General features: G+C 42.4%; 1 protein-coding gene across 1 annotated transcript in view; it reads right to left on the reverse strand.

Annotated features, from left to right (window-relative positions):
• Positions 1 to 16,707, reverse strand: part of SLC3A1 (solute carrier family 3 member 1) — a 58,306-nt gene that overhangs the window by 20,564 nt on the left and 21,035 nt on the right. Inside the window, exons 6-7 of the mRNA XM_085612775.1 lie at positions 10,830 to 10,954; positions 6,083 to 6,284 (exon numbers count right to left, since the gene is read on the reverse strand). Of these exons, the coding sequence (XP_085468901.1) occupies positions 6,083 to 6,284; positions 10,830 to 10,954 (327 nt within the window). The remainder of the gene's footprint in view (positions 1 to 6,082; positions 6,285 to 10,829; positions 10,955 to 16,707) is intronic.

Raw genomic sequence — 16,707 nt, forward strand, 5'->3', positions numbered from 1 at the left:
AAGCCCACCGAATGAAAAATCAAATATGGGCAATGAACCGTGCACACACTCTAAGAAAAACACATAAAACAACTAAAAAACTCAATTAGAACAGTAAAAAAAGGAGACCATGACTTAGCTCCCCTTAAGCGGGACATTATACCCTTTCGCAATTTTCACACAAAGGGTAAAATCGTCGGCCAATATTACTCCAGCGAACCACTGGGTAGCTAGGAAGTTGAAATTGAAACTTAAGCAAAGAAAAAGATTACGTTAGCAGTAGTTAGACTTGGCGGAGCAGAAAGATGACGACTTGGGAAATGCCAAAAATCATCAGTAGTACTTGAAGGACAGGACCTGGTTACTCAAACAGAGGGCCCGACAACTCAACCCTAATAGCAGGAGCACATTACAGGGAAGGGACTACAGAGCAATTAAAGCCAATAGTAATACCCAGAGAGCCACCCATAAATATTGAGCTCAGAAGTGGGCGGCGGAGGGGAGTAAACAACAACGCCTTATCACATTAAATGCCCCTTCAGGCCTGGAGGGAAAAGAGGAAATGATGAGCACAACTATAGTGGTTGAGCCCTTCAGGTGCATCAAAGTCAGCTGGAAATTAATAACCCGGGAGCAATAAAGGGACCAGGAAAGGGATTATAAAGCATAACTTTATACCAGGAGTACGCTTCATGTGGAAGATCAGGTATACTTAATAGACAGAACATAATCAGATTGGCTTCTAAACTCACAGGATTGGAAAAACTGTCCTCAAATGACATAGAATATGTGGCTTTTAAGACGCTGGGGTGTGGCAAAAGTAATGAACGCACGGATTTAGGTTTTAGGGAGATGACATTTGTCCAAAGATTTATAGACAACAAAATACAACTGTCTACGTGGGGCATAAACCTGATTTGTAATCAGTTTGATATGTATCCTTTGATACCTAATCCCCGCCATATCTAGGGCAGTTTCGGTATGGGGTGCACGCTCTGTTTCGAGGAGAAACGCAATAGGGGCACTGGAAGATGACACAATATTAAGTCTAGAGCAAAAAGAGGTGGACAATTTACATCAACAATGATCAAAAGAGCAGGGCGGCGTGGCACAAAAGGGAACTAATTGCTCCTCAGGGAAAGTATAACTTTAAATATGCAAGATAACAAGGCTTCAACATGGTCTTGCAAGAAAAAATGTAAGCAAGAAAAAATGTAAGCAAGAAATGGACCACAGACCCTGGGAGATGGGCCCAAACGCCTGATGACAGAGTTTCAAAAACCAGAGCCTGAAACACCTTGCCAATCGAATTGGGAATGGCTAGCTAGATCCTTAAATCAATGCTCCTAATGAAGATGTGCTATTGGAACGTGAGAGGAATTTCAGACCTTGAGGATAAAATAAAGGAGGTGAATGAGCTAACCATGAATAATATTAGCTGTCTATAGGAAATCTGGTATTTGGAGCCTGAACGTCACCCCAACTGCATAAAATGAGCTGCTCCTGCCCTGCCTTCTCAGTGCAATGAATGCCCAAGTGGTGGGGTCTCCAACCAAGTAAAAAGTGATCTGGCAGCCAACATCTCTCATCTGAGCTGGAAAAGGTGATGCTATTTTCGTAAAAATCAAACCAGACATAAGCCAAATAAAGAGACTGAACCAAACACTAATTATTGGAAACATCTGTCTCCATCCATCTACAATACAAAAAAGTGAGTCCGCAGGGAACTTGGTGGATTTCCTAGAAGGACTAAGGCTAGAACATCCAAATGTACTACTGCTGGTTGGAGGTAATTCAAATCTACTGTGGGCAAGTCATTTAGAGGAGTGGAAAGATATGAAGGATGCATATTGCAGCATTCCACAAGTGAATCCCCAGAGCCAGAAAAAGGAGACATTTTGAGAACGCTAATAATTATGTAATGGAGGGCTGGCTTAAGCTAGTAGAATCACTACAAAGTTATTTGGGAAAGGATCACAAAAATGAAAACATGAAGATAATCAGAGAGTGTGTATTCAACCCAGTGGGGACAGAAAGCCCAGTTGCACAGTCTTTTCGCACAAAGCACTTTATGCACAGAGCACTTTTGGCGTTTGTGGCTATTAGTGGAACTGTGACCCACAAAGGCCTGGTATGATGATGGGCCAAAATGGGACATTGGTAATGATGCAAAGGGACTAAAGCGGAGGAGGTCAATTGGTGCAGAACATGAGTAGATCGCATTCTCTTTTTATAACTTTTTTTTAACTTGGAGTGATCAAGCAAGTAAAGACGTTTTGGGGTCTGGTGGGGAAGTGCAAATGGACTTATGCGTTGTGATGTTTAGGTCTTGTCTCATGTAATGACTTTTAATCATATTTATGTGTATTGTTATGTAACAAATCTAATTAATCGAACGCCAATAAATATTTTATCTTTCACATATCAGGGGGGGCCCTAAAGGAAAAAGTCCTGTTTAAAAACACTTAAACAATGTATGAACAAATAAAATAATAAATGAAGCTATATACAGTGGGTGTTCAGAAAACCAAAACATTGTGGCTGTCCTGTATTATGAACTGTCATTGGTGGTTGTTTGGGTGGAGGGGGGGGGGAACGGGTTAAAAGTAGCGGCGCTCCTCGACTATGGCGAAGAAGCGTCGCCTTCCCCGCCAGCTGCCTCAAAACGTTAGGAAAGGAAAAATTAAACTATAATAAACATGTGTTATCGCTTTATTTTTCCTTTCCTGCTGAGCCTTTTGGGGGTGGGTCCATGGGAATGACAGGCTGCAGGCTGAGTGGTAAGTGCACTGTAATCCGTGTGCATGATGGTTTGGTGGCTGTCTCAGGCTGGCAAACCACCATGCGCACTGAAAAAGTCTACAACCTGAACTGCGTTGCCGGGTTGTAGACAGAAGGCACAGGCTCCCAGTTTCACAGGGAATGCAAATTCAGAACACTCTGGCCAATCCTGACGATGCTTTCAGGCGCATGAGAGCAGTGTCACGATTGGCTACAGTGGAGTCTGAAAGCCTGTGCCTGCAGAGGAAGGGAGCAGAGGTGTGTGACACAGCCAGCTGCAGGTAAGTTATTATTATTTTTTTTTTTTCTTTTGTCATTTGTCATTCGTCATCCCCAAAAATGGGGTTCTTAATTTTTATGAGGTTTAGTGTATCTTCCAAAGTGATTTCTCTAAAGGAAAAACTTGATCCAATTATCTACTCCATGTTAAAGTATTCTATAGAACCTCCCACTGCCGCTGGGCTTAACTATATAAAGAATGCTCTCTGTCTTCTACACCTTAGTACTGATACATTTTGAACAGTCTTACTTCAGCCTAAGGATGTGCGAAAAGGATTTATCCTTTAGTTAATTCTGTTGAACTCACACCTTTTTCAAACAAATCGTTACATTCATTCGGCTCTCATCCTCATGGTTATCTGAAAAATTGTCCCAAACAATAAATCTATAGTACACTGGAAGTAAAAAATGAGTAAAAAATGTATTAAAAATGACTTACATCAATCTAAGGTTGTGTATATCAACAATAATTCATGTGTTAAAAACAATTCATAAGTTAAAACCACCACCTATCTTGGTACTCTAATACAACAGGATACTCAACAAATCCAATAGAGTTTATCAAAGCAGCAAGAGAGACATAATAAGATAGTGTTATTTGTCATTTAAGTTTGCACATCTATGAAAGAAGGGAAACAAGGGAGCCAACTAGCGCCCTACGTGTCAATTTTATGTTGGTTTTCGGCTAAGCCAGTCGGCAATGACAGATTGTGCAGAGGAAAATGCGTTGACGCGTTTCGATGGTGTATATTGGTGTCAAAGCATCTTTTTCAAGACAAGAATTTTGCTCTCTTTGACAGTTCAATTTAATTTGAAATTTCCAAATAAACACATGTTTCAAAAATAAGTACCCCTATCCTTTGGTTTTCCAAAGGCGTTCCTCTCATTTAACTTTGGCCTTAAGGATGTGCTACAATATTGAAATTGGAAGGTGTCCCCCTGGAATATCGAGGGAGGAATTTCAATGGCACCAAATATTGTGGGCAAAATATAAGTATTGGATTTCTCTGCCTAACTCCATATATATGTACCGTGATGATCTGTATATCTTCAAGGTGCATAGATGTGTGTTAAGAATAGTAAACCTATACATCATCAATATGCACTTACCTTTCAAAATGTTGTCCCTCAATATTCTGTTCACAATATTAGTGCAGCAGTATATTCCTACCCACGATATTCCATAGTACAATCATTGGGAATGGATGAGTAAGCCCAGTAATGTAATTAAGTCCTTTGATGAACTATTTGTCTCCTTGATTCTGGAATCCAGATGTTCTCTATTTGGTCTGAAGATTAAGTATTTATATATGCATACCTGTTTTAACAATGTCAAAGAATTATCATTCTGCTCTTTAGGCTACCTCTTGTTAGCTTAAGATCATAAGATGTCATCCCTTTTCATTCTGCTGAAAACCACAGGTTATGGATTCTTTTCTAAGTGGCTATTTTTAATGGAGCACATTAATTTACAAAGGTTTTAAGGAATCCAGTTCAAATCTAGGGCTTGGCTCAGCATCCTGTAATTCTGGGGAAATCACTTAATTAAGGGACAGCAGACAACCATTTTTGTGTTTACTTTCCCAAAAGGGAAACATTTCGTTCTAAAGCAACCCATGCCTATTAAAGATACTGATACTTTTTTTTAAAACAGTGGCCTGCTCCTGCAAGGTCATGTGATGCAGTTCCCAAGGGGGAAGCTGTGCCACAAAAACAGCTTCCCCACAGTGAATCAGTTACCTCCACGATAAGCGATGTTAATTAACAAAGGCTTGAAGATTACCATAATATCATCCAACCAGGCAATATATGTTCACCTTATTAACTGGTTTGCCCCACTCATTCTCAAGCCAAAGAGTTGTGGTTTAAGTGATTTAAAATTCCAGCACATCATAGTCGATAGACTACTGATACTTCAGCCCTTTCTTCCCAGGAGCATGTCAAACTCAGTCAGGTAATGGTATAACCATGTCATGCTCAATCAGTCATATAACTAGTTAACAAATTTTGGGCCAGATGTACGATGTACAAGACTAACTGAAAGGCTGCGAGTTGGAACTGTGTCAGACTCGGTTTACAGGACTTTGAAAGAGGAAAATATGAACGTGCTCAGTATCATAGCCCACTGAGGGCAACAATATATTAAAATGAAATATACGAAGCAGAGCCTACTAAAGGTATGAAATGTACTCTGATTTAAACTACAAGTCCTAGCATGCAATGGAACATTTTCACGCACTGAGCAAAGGGTATTTAAATCAGGCATGCTGTGAAGGAGCTACTCAGAGTAATCTGCGGAGCATATGCTAATGATCCATGACTAAGAGGCAGGAGCCTCGAAACGCGTCGGAAAGGAATATGCAAAATGAATGCTGATGCTCGTTTTTCCCTGTGAATAAACCTGGTGGTTTTCTTCCAAAATCGAGTGTGCTCTCATTGCTTTGGGCAAACTTGGTGAAAAAAATATATATATCTATATATTTATATTTAAATGCATCCCGTTTTCCTTTTAGGGAAAACGGGCTGCATTTAAAAAAAAAAAAGCTGCTTTATTTTAAAGCAATCCCAGACATGGTGGTCTGCTGAGCCCAGCTGACCACCATCCCTGGGAGGGCCTGTCTTTCCCAATGGGCTTGCAAATTGCAAGAGGCTCATTAATGTTCATGAGCCTTGCAATTTGCGACCCCATTGGGAATCGCAAACAGTGTTAAACACACTGTTGTACATGCAAAATAGCGCCACGCAAATTGTGAGTCATAAAAGACTCGCAATTTGCGAGGCGATATTTTGCGCGTCTTACATCTGGCCCATTGTTAAGACAATATATACCACTGCCCAAGAAGTCCAATAATTGTTATTGAATCCAAAACCCTTTAGTGACTACCAGACCTTTTCTGCTACTTTAACATAAAGTAAAGAAAATGTCACAGTTTTACCTATGAAAAATGTACGCAATATAATATTTTTGACAAAGACAAACTCTGTTTCAAAACACCTGCAAAAGCATTGACACTGCTTGAATATGTTAATGGGTTTTTCTTACCACCCAGTTCGGCCATTTTCCTTTTGGCATTGCTCTCATCCAGAAATTTACTGTATCAAAGATGATATTCCCTGATAATTCCTTATTCAAATCCAAGAGGTAAACATTGTATGGGAAATTTGCTTCTTCGACGAAAGAGTTCCCATAGTATATCATTGTCTTTTCAATGTCTTTTCCATCATTGGACTCGACACTCATAAACCTGCAGGGTCGCAAAAATACGGAACAATGTTTCTTCACACTCATCATTCATGAAAACATATTTTTTATTTCATTACCACAAACATTTCTCTGGGTTACACCTTCAATAAGCAGCATAGGATTTTCAAAAGTAATGGCAAAGATCTCAGGGCAATGACTCAAAAGTTCAGATTAGGAGAGTATGAAAGTGCATACTGTTTCAACTCTGAACTAAATTTGCAGGTGTTGGTGCGGGTCCCAAGAAGTACCTTAACAAATGTGTTGCTGAGCTTTTTTGTATAATAGCATTTATGTTTGCTTCATATCACCTAAAAAACTATCTAAACCACTTTTGCCATTGCTCCAGAAATTGAATATTTACTTTAACTTTGAAGCAGATACATGGACCTGTGATGTTTTAGTTTATTCAGATTATAGAAAAACACAAATTCTTAAAACTTAACACAATAAAAACCAACTTGTAGAAAAACATACCTATAGAAAAAGCTGAACACATCAAATAGTAAGAGGAAGAAAAATGAATCATCTAAAATGTATATTCCCACCTGTAAGGTCATTCAAAAAGACATTCTAATCCTTAATGTCAATAGCTCCATGAAAAACCTTTATAGCGCTTGACAAATAAAGTCACTGGATTAAAAAAGCAGGAAAACATGCTTCTCCACACTGTACAAAACCTCTACCACTTAAGACAGGTAACAGGTGTGTAAGAAATTGAATATTGATCGAGGGAGGAGGTAAAAACCCTACAGAAGCAACAACCGAAATCCTTATCAGGTTGAACCACAAATTTCACTAAATCAACATGTGCTTAACCCTCTAGTAGCTTGGCACAAATGCAGTCAGGCTTAACTTAGAGGCAAAGTATGAAGTATTTATGCAGCACACAAACAGTAATAAAGTGAAAACACAATACAGGACAATAAAAATGCCCAACCAAATTAGAAATCGGAGTACATTTTAATAAATAAAATGATACCAGAGTGCCAGATATTCAATCAGTAGCACAAAGCCCCACTCAAGGTCATCTGGTTGTGCTAGCCTGGGGCAAGTCACAAGTTCAGCCAACCACAATGGAGCGCGGGCCGGATACAGGGACAAAGTTAGCCCTGCTGAAAAAGTTACCTTCTCAAGGTCCGGCACAGAGAATCCATTTCTCAGTCAAGGAGCAAGAGGATCATTGCAGACAATCATTGCTTTAGCATGAAGATCCGGCCCAGCGTTATAGAAAGTCATTGTAGCAGCTTTGTGTTGGCGGTCTCCGCAGGCTGTCATTGCTGTAGTGCGAAGTGCAGATCTTGCGTTGCCAGTCAACTTTGATAATCGCTGTTGCGTGAATAGTTGGGTTCACCGGAGCTTCGCATTGGAGATCATCACAGTTGGCAGAGTCTTGCCTCAAACAGGCCATTTGCGGTCACGAAGAGCCCAAAACATAAGGATTTCACCTTTCTATACAGAGGACTGCACTCTGAGGCCAGCCAACAGTCCAGGATGTGGGGAGGCACCTCTTGGGGATCAAGAACTCACTCTAGGAGAGGCCAGTAGGGTTCAAGCAGGTCCAGTTGCATGTCTGGTCAGCTGTGCACATGAAGGACAGGTCTCTGGGGCTTGTTATGTATGTTGATCACACAGGAGGCCTTCCAGCTAGCTCATGGAGTCAGTGTGGTGCTCCTGGTTTCAAGGAGAAGGTCAAGGCTTCCTTCATCAAGCTGCTTGTCAACCTTTCTAGCAGCAGGGCAGCCCTTGTTCTGAGTCTTCCACAGGTCCAGAAGTGATCTGAAGAGGTGGTTTGGGAGGGCCAATATTTATACCTGGTGCCAGTACTTGTTGTGGGAGTGACTTCCCCCGACAAGGCTCCAAGTAGTCTGAGGTTACAAAAACCTGGTGTCCGGTACGCTTTTGTGTGTGCTGGAGGCAGCCCTTTGAAATGTAAGTTAGGCAGGGAACAGTTCCATCCTGGCAAGATGGCCCATCCTCCCAACATCTAGTCCACCTTTGTCTCATTGTCTGAGAGGAATACACAACGTCTAACTGCCAAGCTATTTACCGTAAATTGACACAAGCACCAGGCAGAAATAGTTAGGACAAGAAAATGCCAACTTTCTAAAACTGCCATTTTCAGAATTGTGACTCAAAATCTGACATTACCATTAAAGAAGGTTTTAAATTACAATTCATTTGAGTACAACCATCATTTTCCTATCTGATCCCAAACGTAAGTCATTACTTATTACGTGTAGTAAGGTAACGCAATGTTATTCTATGGAATAGATGGGCCATACAGTAGTGAAAAATGACTTTAGGAGTTTTTCACTACCAGGACATGTACCTCATACCTAAATGTTCTACTTTTAAAATATAAGGCACCATGCCCTATTAGCCTTTAGGGCCTACCTTAGGAGTGTCTTATATGTATTAAAAAGGCCTGAGACATGGTTTTAAAGGATAGTGTTTGGCACAATGAGTGCTGCGGGACCACTAGTAGCATTTAATTTAAAGACTCTGGGTACATGTAGTACCATTTATTAGGGACTTACAAGTAAATTAAATGTGCCAGTTAGGTGTAGGCCAATTGCACCGTATGTGCGGGAGAGCACAAGCACCTCAGCACTGGTTAGCAGGGATAATGTGTGCAGAGTCTCAAATACAACACTGACAAATTCAGCAAAATAGGAGTAGTCAAGGCAAAAAAACAAATGGGGGGTTACCACCCAAGGATGTTGGGTCTAACAAGGTGGATTGGTTTGACTAACTCTGACCTTTACTGCACTGCACTGCGGTAACCAGTGATTTCACTAGTTGACAAAGCTCTGACCCCCGTTATATAGCCACAACACCTCATCTATGGATTCTTCTGAACATAATAAGGGCCTTATTATGAGTTTGGCGGTCCCAAGACCGCAGTACTCGCGGTGGCCGTCCGACCATTGTGTCCTCCGTGGTCTGACTGCCCAATTAGGACCATGGACGTCAGACAGCCACAAGACCACAGCCACTGTCAGGATCTAGGATCCTGTGGTGTGGCGGTGGCGAAAGGCACCATCTGTGGCAGCGGTGCCGTTGGCAGCACTGCTGTGCAGATCACAACCTTCCTTTCCTCCTTCCTTCCCATGGCAGGGACCCCGCCATGAAAAGGTTGGTGGAAAGGAAGGTAAGGAGCCCCAACCATGGCCCCAGGGCGATTCTGCCCAGTGTGGATAGTGGCCTGGGGCACATGTTGTGCCCCACTATGCTTCCACTGTTGTGCGCGCATTGTGCTCCATGCATGACATGGTACATGGCAACAGTGTGCGCATGACAGTGGAGGCGCTGCAGTGTGGAGGCGCTGCAGTGTGGCTGCATTGCCTTCAGGCTCTATAAGCGAGATAAAGCATGCTGCAAGACTGCCACTGGTACACAGCCAGCCCAGAGGTAAAGGTGAAATGTGGTACTCGGGATGCTGCCAGCTTGGCGGCGTTCTCCTGACCGAAAATCAGGCTTAGTTATAACAGAACCTGTTTCCAAACCTACTAGGTGTCTTGTCCTAATGTGTGTGCTCTCCCAGAAGATAGAAATTGTCCATCTGCTAACCTCTACGTTTAGGTGCACACTTACTTTACCCTTCTAGATTTCAGACCTCAAAATAGGGGATAACAACTCATGTCTTCCACATGCGCATCTTGGAGTGTGCACTATTCAGGCGCGCAACGCCCATTGGCTCAAAGTGATTCAGCCCACCCCCCGTCGAGTGTGTCAGCCCGGCTGAGACAGCTTCCCGGGCACACACACAGCCGCACCCGAGTACTTCACAGGTCTTTAAAAGACCATTTACTTGCTAACGAGGCTTTGTTGTGATTTCACCCCTTCTTGGAGCCCCTGCATCGCCACTCTGCATATTACTGGAAAAATCAGTCCCCCGCCCCCTGAAATTTGGCTCTAGTTGCGCCTCTGGCATTTGCCTACCTGTTTTACTGCAGATGTTACTTGGTGCAAGTAATGCATAAAAAAGAGGTACGGATGGACTTTTTGTGCATCAGTTATATAATCCTGAGTCTGACACATATAGGAGTTTCTTCCCATATCGGGCTTTGCACGCCAGATGGAATGAGGCTCATGCATAGGTATGTTAAATTCTTAGGGGCCGATACACAAAAGCGTTTATGAGTATGGGAATTAGTACTGCAGGAGTAGACTTTTACATACAGTTACACACTTTACATGTGTGAATTGGCCCCGAAACATCAAACTCCTTATTAGTAAAAGTGCAAAAAGGACAGAATCCCTTCTACTTACACTGACTGAATATGAATATTTCCTGAGCATTCCAATGTTTTTCCCATTTTAGATGTTGGGTCAGTTTCCAAGAACAAGGGTATGTAAAAGAGTACTAGTGCAATACTACTTTACGTACCTTAAAAATACCCCTACGAATTGCCCCTCTACATTAATGTGAATCTGCATGTTAATCAATTTTAATTTTTGAGCTTGCATCATCCAAGAGTTTCTTCTGCTAGACTGAAACTTTGTATAGACCATAACGTGTTTAGTGGCAGTAAAGTTATCTTACCTGTATTTGTCAGCTTCTCGGCTGTACTCATTCATGGTCTGGCGGAAACTGCGGACGATATCATGCATCCCCACTTGGGTGGTCGTGTAGTCATGGAAAAGTTCTGAGTAGCTTGTAACGGTGCCCTTCAACAACAGATATTATGACGTTCTACATTATTCTTTAATTATATTTGTGTTATTTTAAACACCACATCTGGAGTAACAAATAGCTTGATACATTTTAAAACATAAAAATATTACTGCAAGAGTCTTGCCACCATGCAGGTTGCCCATCTTAAGAAGCTACTGGGTATAAACAGGGAGATCATTTCACAACAATTTTAATGACACATTGTTCGCTTTCTCAATTAATAAAGGTGTTGTGGATCGTGCGGTCACTTACATCCTGAAAATCTTACATTTCATTGTATTTCCAAGAGAAATTTAGAGCTGTGTGCATCTTGGGTGCTTTCTTAACCTAATCCCATGCCAATCTATCACTGATTCTAACCACTCCCACATTCCGTTTCCCTCCCTTTTTAATGATTTCCTAGATTTGATTTTTAGGTCTCGCCTGACCCAGCGCATGCGCTGGTCTGGCGAGACTTATTGAGAGGGCTCCAAAAAGTGCTACCAGGCAAGCCTAGAGCTACAGTGCGTGTGCGCGGGCGCGCGCCGCGCTTGACCGCATTACTTTCACTTTCGCGGCCGCACGGCCGCTTGTTTTCAGTCTCTTCAGCCTCCATTCTCTTTTTTTTTCAGTCATTTAACTTGTCTTCTCTCCCTCGTTTTTCATGTCTTTCTTCTTTCTTTTCTCTTCCCCATTCTCGCACCTTTCCTCCTTTCATCTCCACTTCATAATGCCGATTAAAACCGTGGCCCAAGCCTCCTGCATTCAGGACCTCTCAGGGGTAATTTAGATTGCTGTGACCTTACAGTTATTGGCCATAGGCTTGCAGTGCGTTGCGAGTTATTATGACACCGTGCCATCTCAGTCTTCGGACACCTTCCGATGTCACCTGTATTGGCTAGGGGGGAATGAAGAGTCTATGCCTATTCAGTGCTTGGCGTCATTTTGAAGGGACCCACCCCCATGCTGTGTCGCTATAAAAGTTCATTTACTGTGCCCCTGAAGTGAGAAATACATTTTGTGAGCTGGGAGTTCAGCATAACTAGTGGGGTGAGAGTTCAGTCTTCATAGACAAGCAGTGACGTGCATATCTAGTGAGGTGAGCGATCAGTCTCTGTAGACACGCAGTGACTGGCATAAATAGTGGGTGAGAGTTCAGTCTCCATCGACGCGCAGGGACCGGAATATCTATTGAGATTGGCCTATTTAAGTGAGCTGAGAAATCAGTCTCCATAGAAACGAGGTGAACGGTATATCTATCTAGCGAGCTGTGAGATCAGTCACTATAGACATGCAGTGACTAGCATCTCTAAGTGACCTGAGAGATCAGTCACTACATACACGAGGTGACCGGCATATCTAGCGAGCTGGGAGTTCAATCTGCATAGACACGCAGTGAACAGAGAGATCAGTCTCTATAGACACGCAGTGAGGGACAAAACTAGTGAGCTGAAAGTGTATTCTCCAAAGACACGCAGTGACCGGCGAGTTCATTTCACACAGACACGCAGTGGCCGACATCTCTAGTCAGATGAGAGATCAGTCTCCATAGACACCCAGGGACTGGCATATCTAAGTGAGCTGAGAAACCAGTCCCATAGACACAAGGTGACCGATATATCTATCTAGCGAGCTGTGAGATCAGTCACTATAGACGTGCAGTGAACAGCATATCTAAGTGACCTGAGAGATCAGTCTTCATAGACACACAGTGACCGACATATCTAGTGAGCGAAGAGATCAGTCTCCATAGACACCCAGTGGCCGGCATAACTAGTCAGATGAGCGATCAGTCTCCATAGACACACAGTGACCGGCATATCTAAGTGAGCTGAGAAATCAGCCTCCGTAGACACGAGGTGACCGGTATATCTAGCCAGCTGTGAGATCAGTCACAATAAACACGAGGTGACCCACACATCTAAGTGACCTGAGATATCAGTCTCCATAGACGCGCAGTTACCGGCATAACTAGTGATCTGAGTGATCAGTCTCCATATCGATCAGTCTCCATATAGACACGCAATAACCGGCATATCCAGTGACCTGGGAGGTCAACCTCTATAGACCGCTGGTGAGCGACATATCCTAGACACGACGAGGCCAAGATATTCGAGCTGTCGTCACGCGACTGTGTGGCAGAGATCTCTGTGGCTCACTCTGTATTTTTTCCAGAAATGTGGTTCCTGAAGGCCCTGTTGCAGACAGCATATTTGAATATTTACGGATATTTTTTAATCTGTAGTTGTGCACCTCAATAACATCCTCCATCAACTAACTCCCCTCCACCCCTCCAAAAAAAGCATTAAATTAGATGTATGTTCACCGAGGCGACCTTTAAGCAGCTCGAGGCACCTCATCTCACACAATATGTAAATGGAATTGAAAGGCAGGTTGATTAACAGTATAATTTATATGTAGGGTATAAGTCAAATGATGATCTTATTATGGGAAATTTAGGTACGCGTTTTCCAAACTGAAATTTAGTGCTAAAGTTCGAGTTTAAATCGTTTTTTTCCGTTGGCGAGTATAAAGGAAACTGTAACGATTCTTTCCCTGCTTTAGTGGCCTTGCAAAAGCACCAGCAATTGCATAAATACAATAGACACATGACATGAGTTGGAACCCTACAAACGTTTTAAAATACACTAGCCGGCCCATTCTCCCAAATAGTTCATTCACGTCTCCATGAGTCCATCACATTAGTCCTTATTTTCCATCAAGTAACCATTTTGTTAATTCTGTGAGTGGTGTTAGAAATACTACATTGTTAAAATCCTTCTCATTTAATACATTTAGGCAATGTGGCCCCCGCAAGTCTCTGCTGCCGTTGGTTCGACCACTTTATGAGAAAACCTTTTATAAAAATCAATACCCCTCAATGTCACTTACTCTCACCGTGCAGATACATCTTGCCAAAAGAGGACTTACATATGCTGTTTTGGAAGGATCCAAACATTCTGAGTTTTTTCCTTATAATTTCTCTTAAGTCACTTTTTCAAAAACAGATGTTATGTGAAGTATAGCTTGCGATTGCAAGCTATAGATTGCATGTGAAACTCGATAATTTGCCTTTTGCCAGATTAATCTTTGTTTTTTTTTTGCGGGGAAGCTATGGGAAATCATACTTGTTTTCCAAACCTGCTTGATCATCAATATTTTGCAGAAAATATGCCTACAAAATCCTTTTTGCAGGTATTTCTACATTTTGCAGAGTCGCAATGGTAGCGCTATGGGTCGGTGTGACCAGTCATCCAGTTTAGGTGACCTCATTATGCGCAAGTAACAGAGAATAACAGACAATCTCTAGCCATCTGTTACGCCATTAGTGAAATCATGGAGAGCAGCCATTCCCCTCATCAATGTGACACAGGGGCCTTCATTTAGATTGCTATCAGAACAAGCATGTGCAATGCAATAGGTCTTGTAAATGACCATGCCTTTTTTTTTGTTTTCGTTTTTTAAAACCTAAATAAAAAGGCATTGTCATTTATAATGCCAATAGCTCAAACTCGCGTAAATGCGAGACCTATTGCATTGCAAATGCTTGTTATTATTGATGCCCCTATCAGTTCTTATAAGAAGCTACTACACATGCTTCAATGTGTGTGAATTAAATACTGCCTGAAGTGTGTTACTACCCCACTTTCATATTATATTTTACAGTACTTCCTTTTGCCATGATATTACTGTAGGGCCAAAGTGTGCTGAGAGTAATTGCAAAACTCTATGCAAACCAGCTAGTATAAGAACAGCAATGTTACATATCTTATCAAGATATAGGGATGAAGTCAGTTATGCATGGAGCAGAGTCTGGAGTGACAGTGCCCACAGTGATATGATCGGGGTGTGGCTAAATGTATATATTGACTGATGGTTTTCAGAGACTTAGCAGATACTTTCAGCTAGACAACTGTGGTGAAGAAGCACAGACAAGCTACCCGTAGTGCTGCCTTGCCTGGCATTTACCCAGCATGGAGAATTAGGAGCCAATGATCTTCCTTCTGGAGAACGCTTGGTAGGAACGGAGACCCCTCCTGGAGGGAGCCAACTTATGCCCTTCTGGAGGACCCTTGATGCGAACGGAGACCCCTCCTGGAGGGAGCCAATGATCTCTCTTCTGGAGAACCCTTGGTAGGAATGGAGACCCCTCCTGGAGGGAGCCAATGATCTCCCTTCTGGAGGACCCTTGATACGAACGGAGACCCCTCCTGGAGGGAGCCAATGATCTCTCTTCTGGAGAACCCTTGGTAGGAATGGAGACCCCTCCTAGAGAGAGCCAACTGTCTCCCTTCTGGAGAACCCTTTGTAGGAGCGGAGACCCCTCCTGGAGGGTTCTAGGACTTCTCACTGGGGAATATTCACCAGCACACGCTCTATGCAAGTGTCCATCTGTGGTGATGTCGCCACTTGTTTTGCCTATATTTAAAAAAAAAAAAAAAAACAGTGGCCTGCTCCCTCAAGGTCATGTAATGCAGTTACCAAGGAGGAAGCTGTCTCACAAAAACAGCTTCCCCTTAGTGAATCAGTTAACAACCCCAACAAGCGAGGTTGGAACTTTTGAAAGCTCACAATCGGAATTATGGTCACAAATCACTGATACATTTCGGTCTAACTCACTCTGCCATGTTTGCTATTTGGAAAGGGCCGCAAAACTCCCTTTTCAAGTCAGAAATACTTTTCCAACTCATAAAAGGTGTTTTGTACATTGTGAAATATTGTCAGCCCTATATCACAAAGAACATACTCCTTGCTTGATGAGGTCATCTTCAGTTCATTGTTCTTACAATTGTACTTCAGCCAAAGATACTCACTCGATAGCTCATTACCAACAGCAGTATTATTGTGGACATTACTACGGCTTCTCTGCACTTATTATTCACTTCAAAACTACAGCGGCAGTACTTGCCAATTCATTCTGAATGTGATATTTACACACACACACACACACACACAAACATATCTGTGTCACTGTCATACAGCACTGATTTGTGTTTATTTACTTTCAAGATTTGTTCTGTTCAATGCTCCTACAATGCCTTGGGTGAATTGCAACTGCATGAACACTTTTGACCCTAACAGCAGCTCTAGATGCTGGCCTCCATAAACCTAGGCCTAGATGTGCTAAAGCTTTGTGCCATTGTGAAGTGATGCAAACGTATTCAAATAGATGCCCTGGTATTTAATTTCCATCGCAAAATGTGTGTTGTGCTGGAACGGTGCCCCTTTTCAGCACAAAATAGTGTTTTGTATTGCTTTCTGTTACTTTGTGTCACTTAGCGTCAAGGGGGCATTAATACTTGGGCAGAGCAGCACAAACACCCATAGGTTTCAATGTAAAGTTTGACCTTCTAGGCTAGCTCCTAAGATAGCCAGACCAGGCTTTGAGTCAACAGCTAGCACCTCCTTGAAGCAGGCACTAACAAAGGGAAATGTTTTCATTTCTCCACAAAAAGCATGCACTGCTTTTGTTCTAAGTGCACAACACACACCCAATGTGTGTGCTCCTTCTGATTTTGCCTAGGCATAGGAATTTGTACTGGAAGAGTTTGCTTCCAGTTAAGTCTTATACTAGACAGTGTACACTCACCTCTGCACCACGATGCAAGACTGTGTGTTGTTTAAGGCAGCCTTATGAGTGTCAGCGCAGGGGATGAGCACAGCAGGCCAATGGCTGTGCTTTCACCTTTGTGCGACTCGGAGCAACACATTTGGTTGCTGCTCTGCATTGTGTGAAAAATGTGTAAATCTGGCCCTTAAACTCTTA

This window comes from Triturus cristatus, chromosome 6, assembly GCF_964204655.1.
Source record: "Triturus cristatus chromosome 6, aTriCri1.1, whole genome shotgun sequence".
Taxonomy (NCBI): domain Eukaryota; kingdom Metazoa; phylum Chordata; class Amphibia; order Caudata; family Salamandridae; genus Triturus; species Triturus cristatus.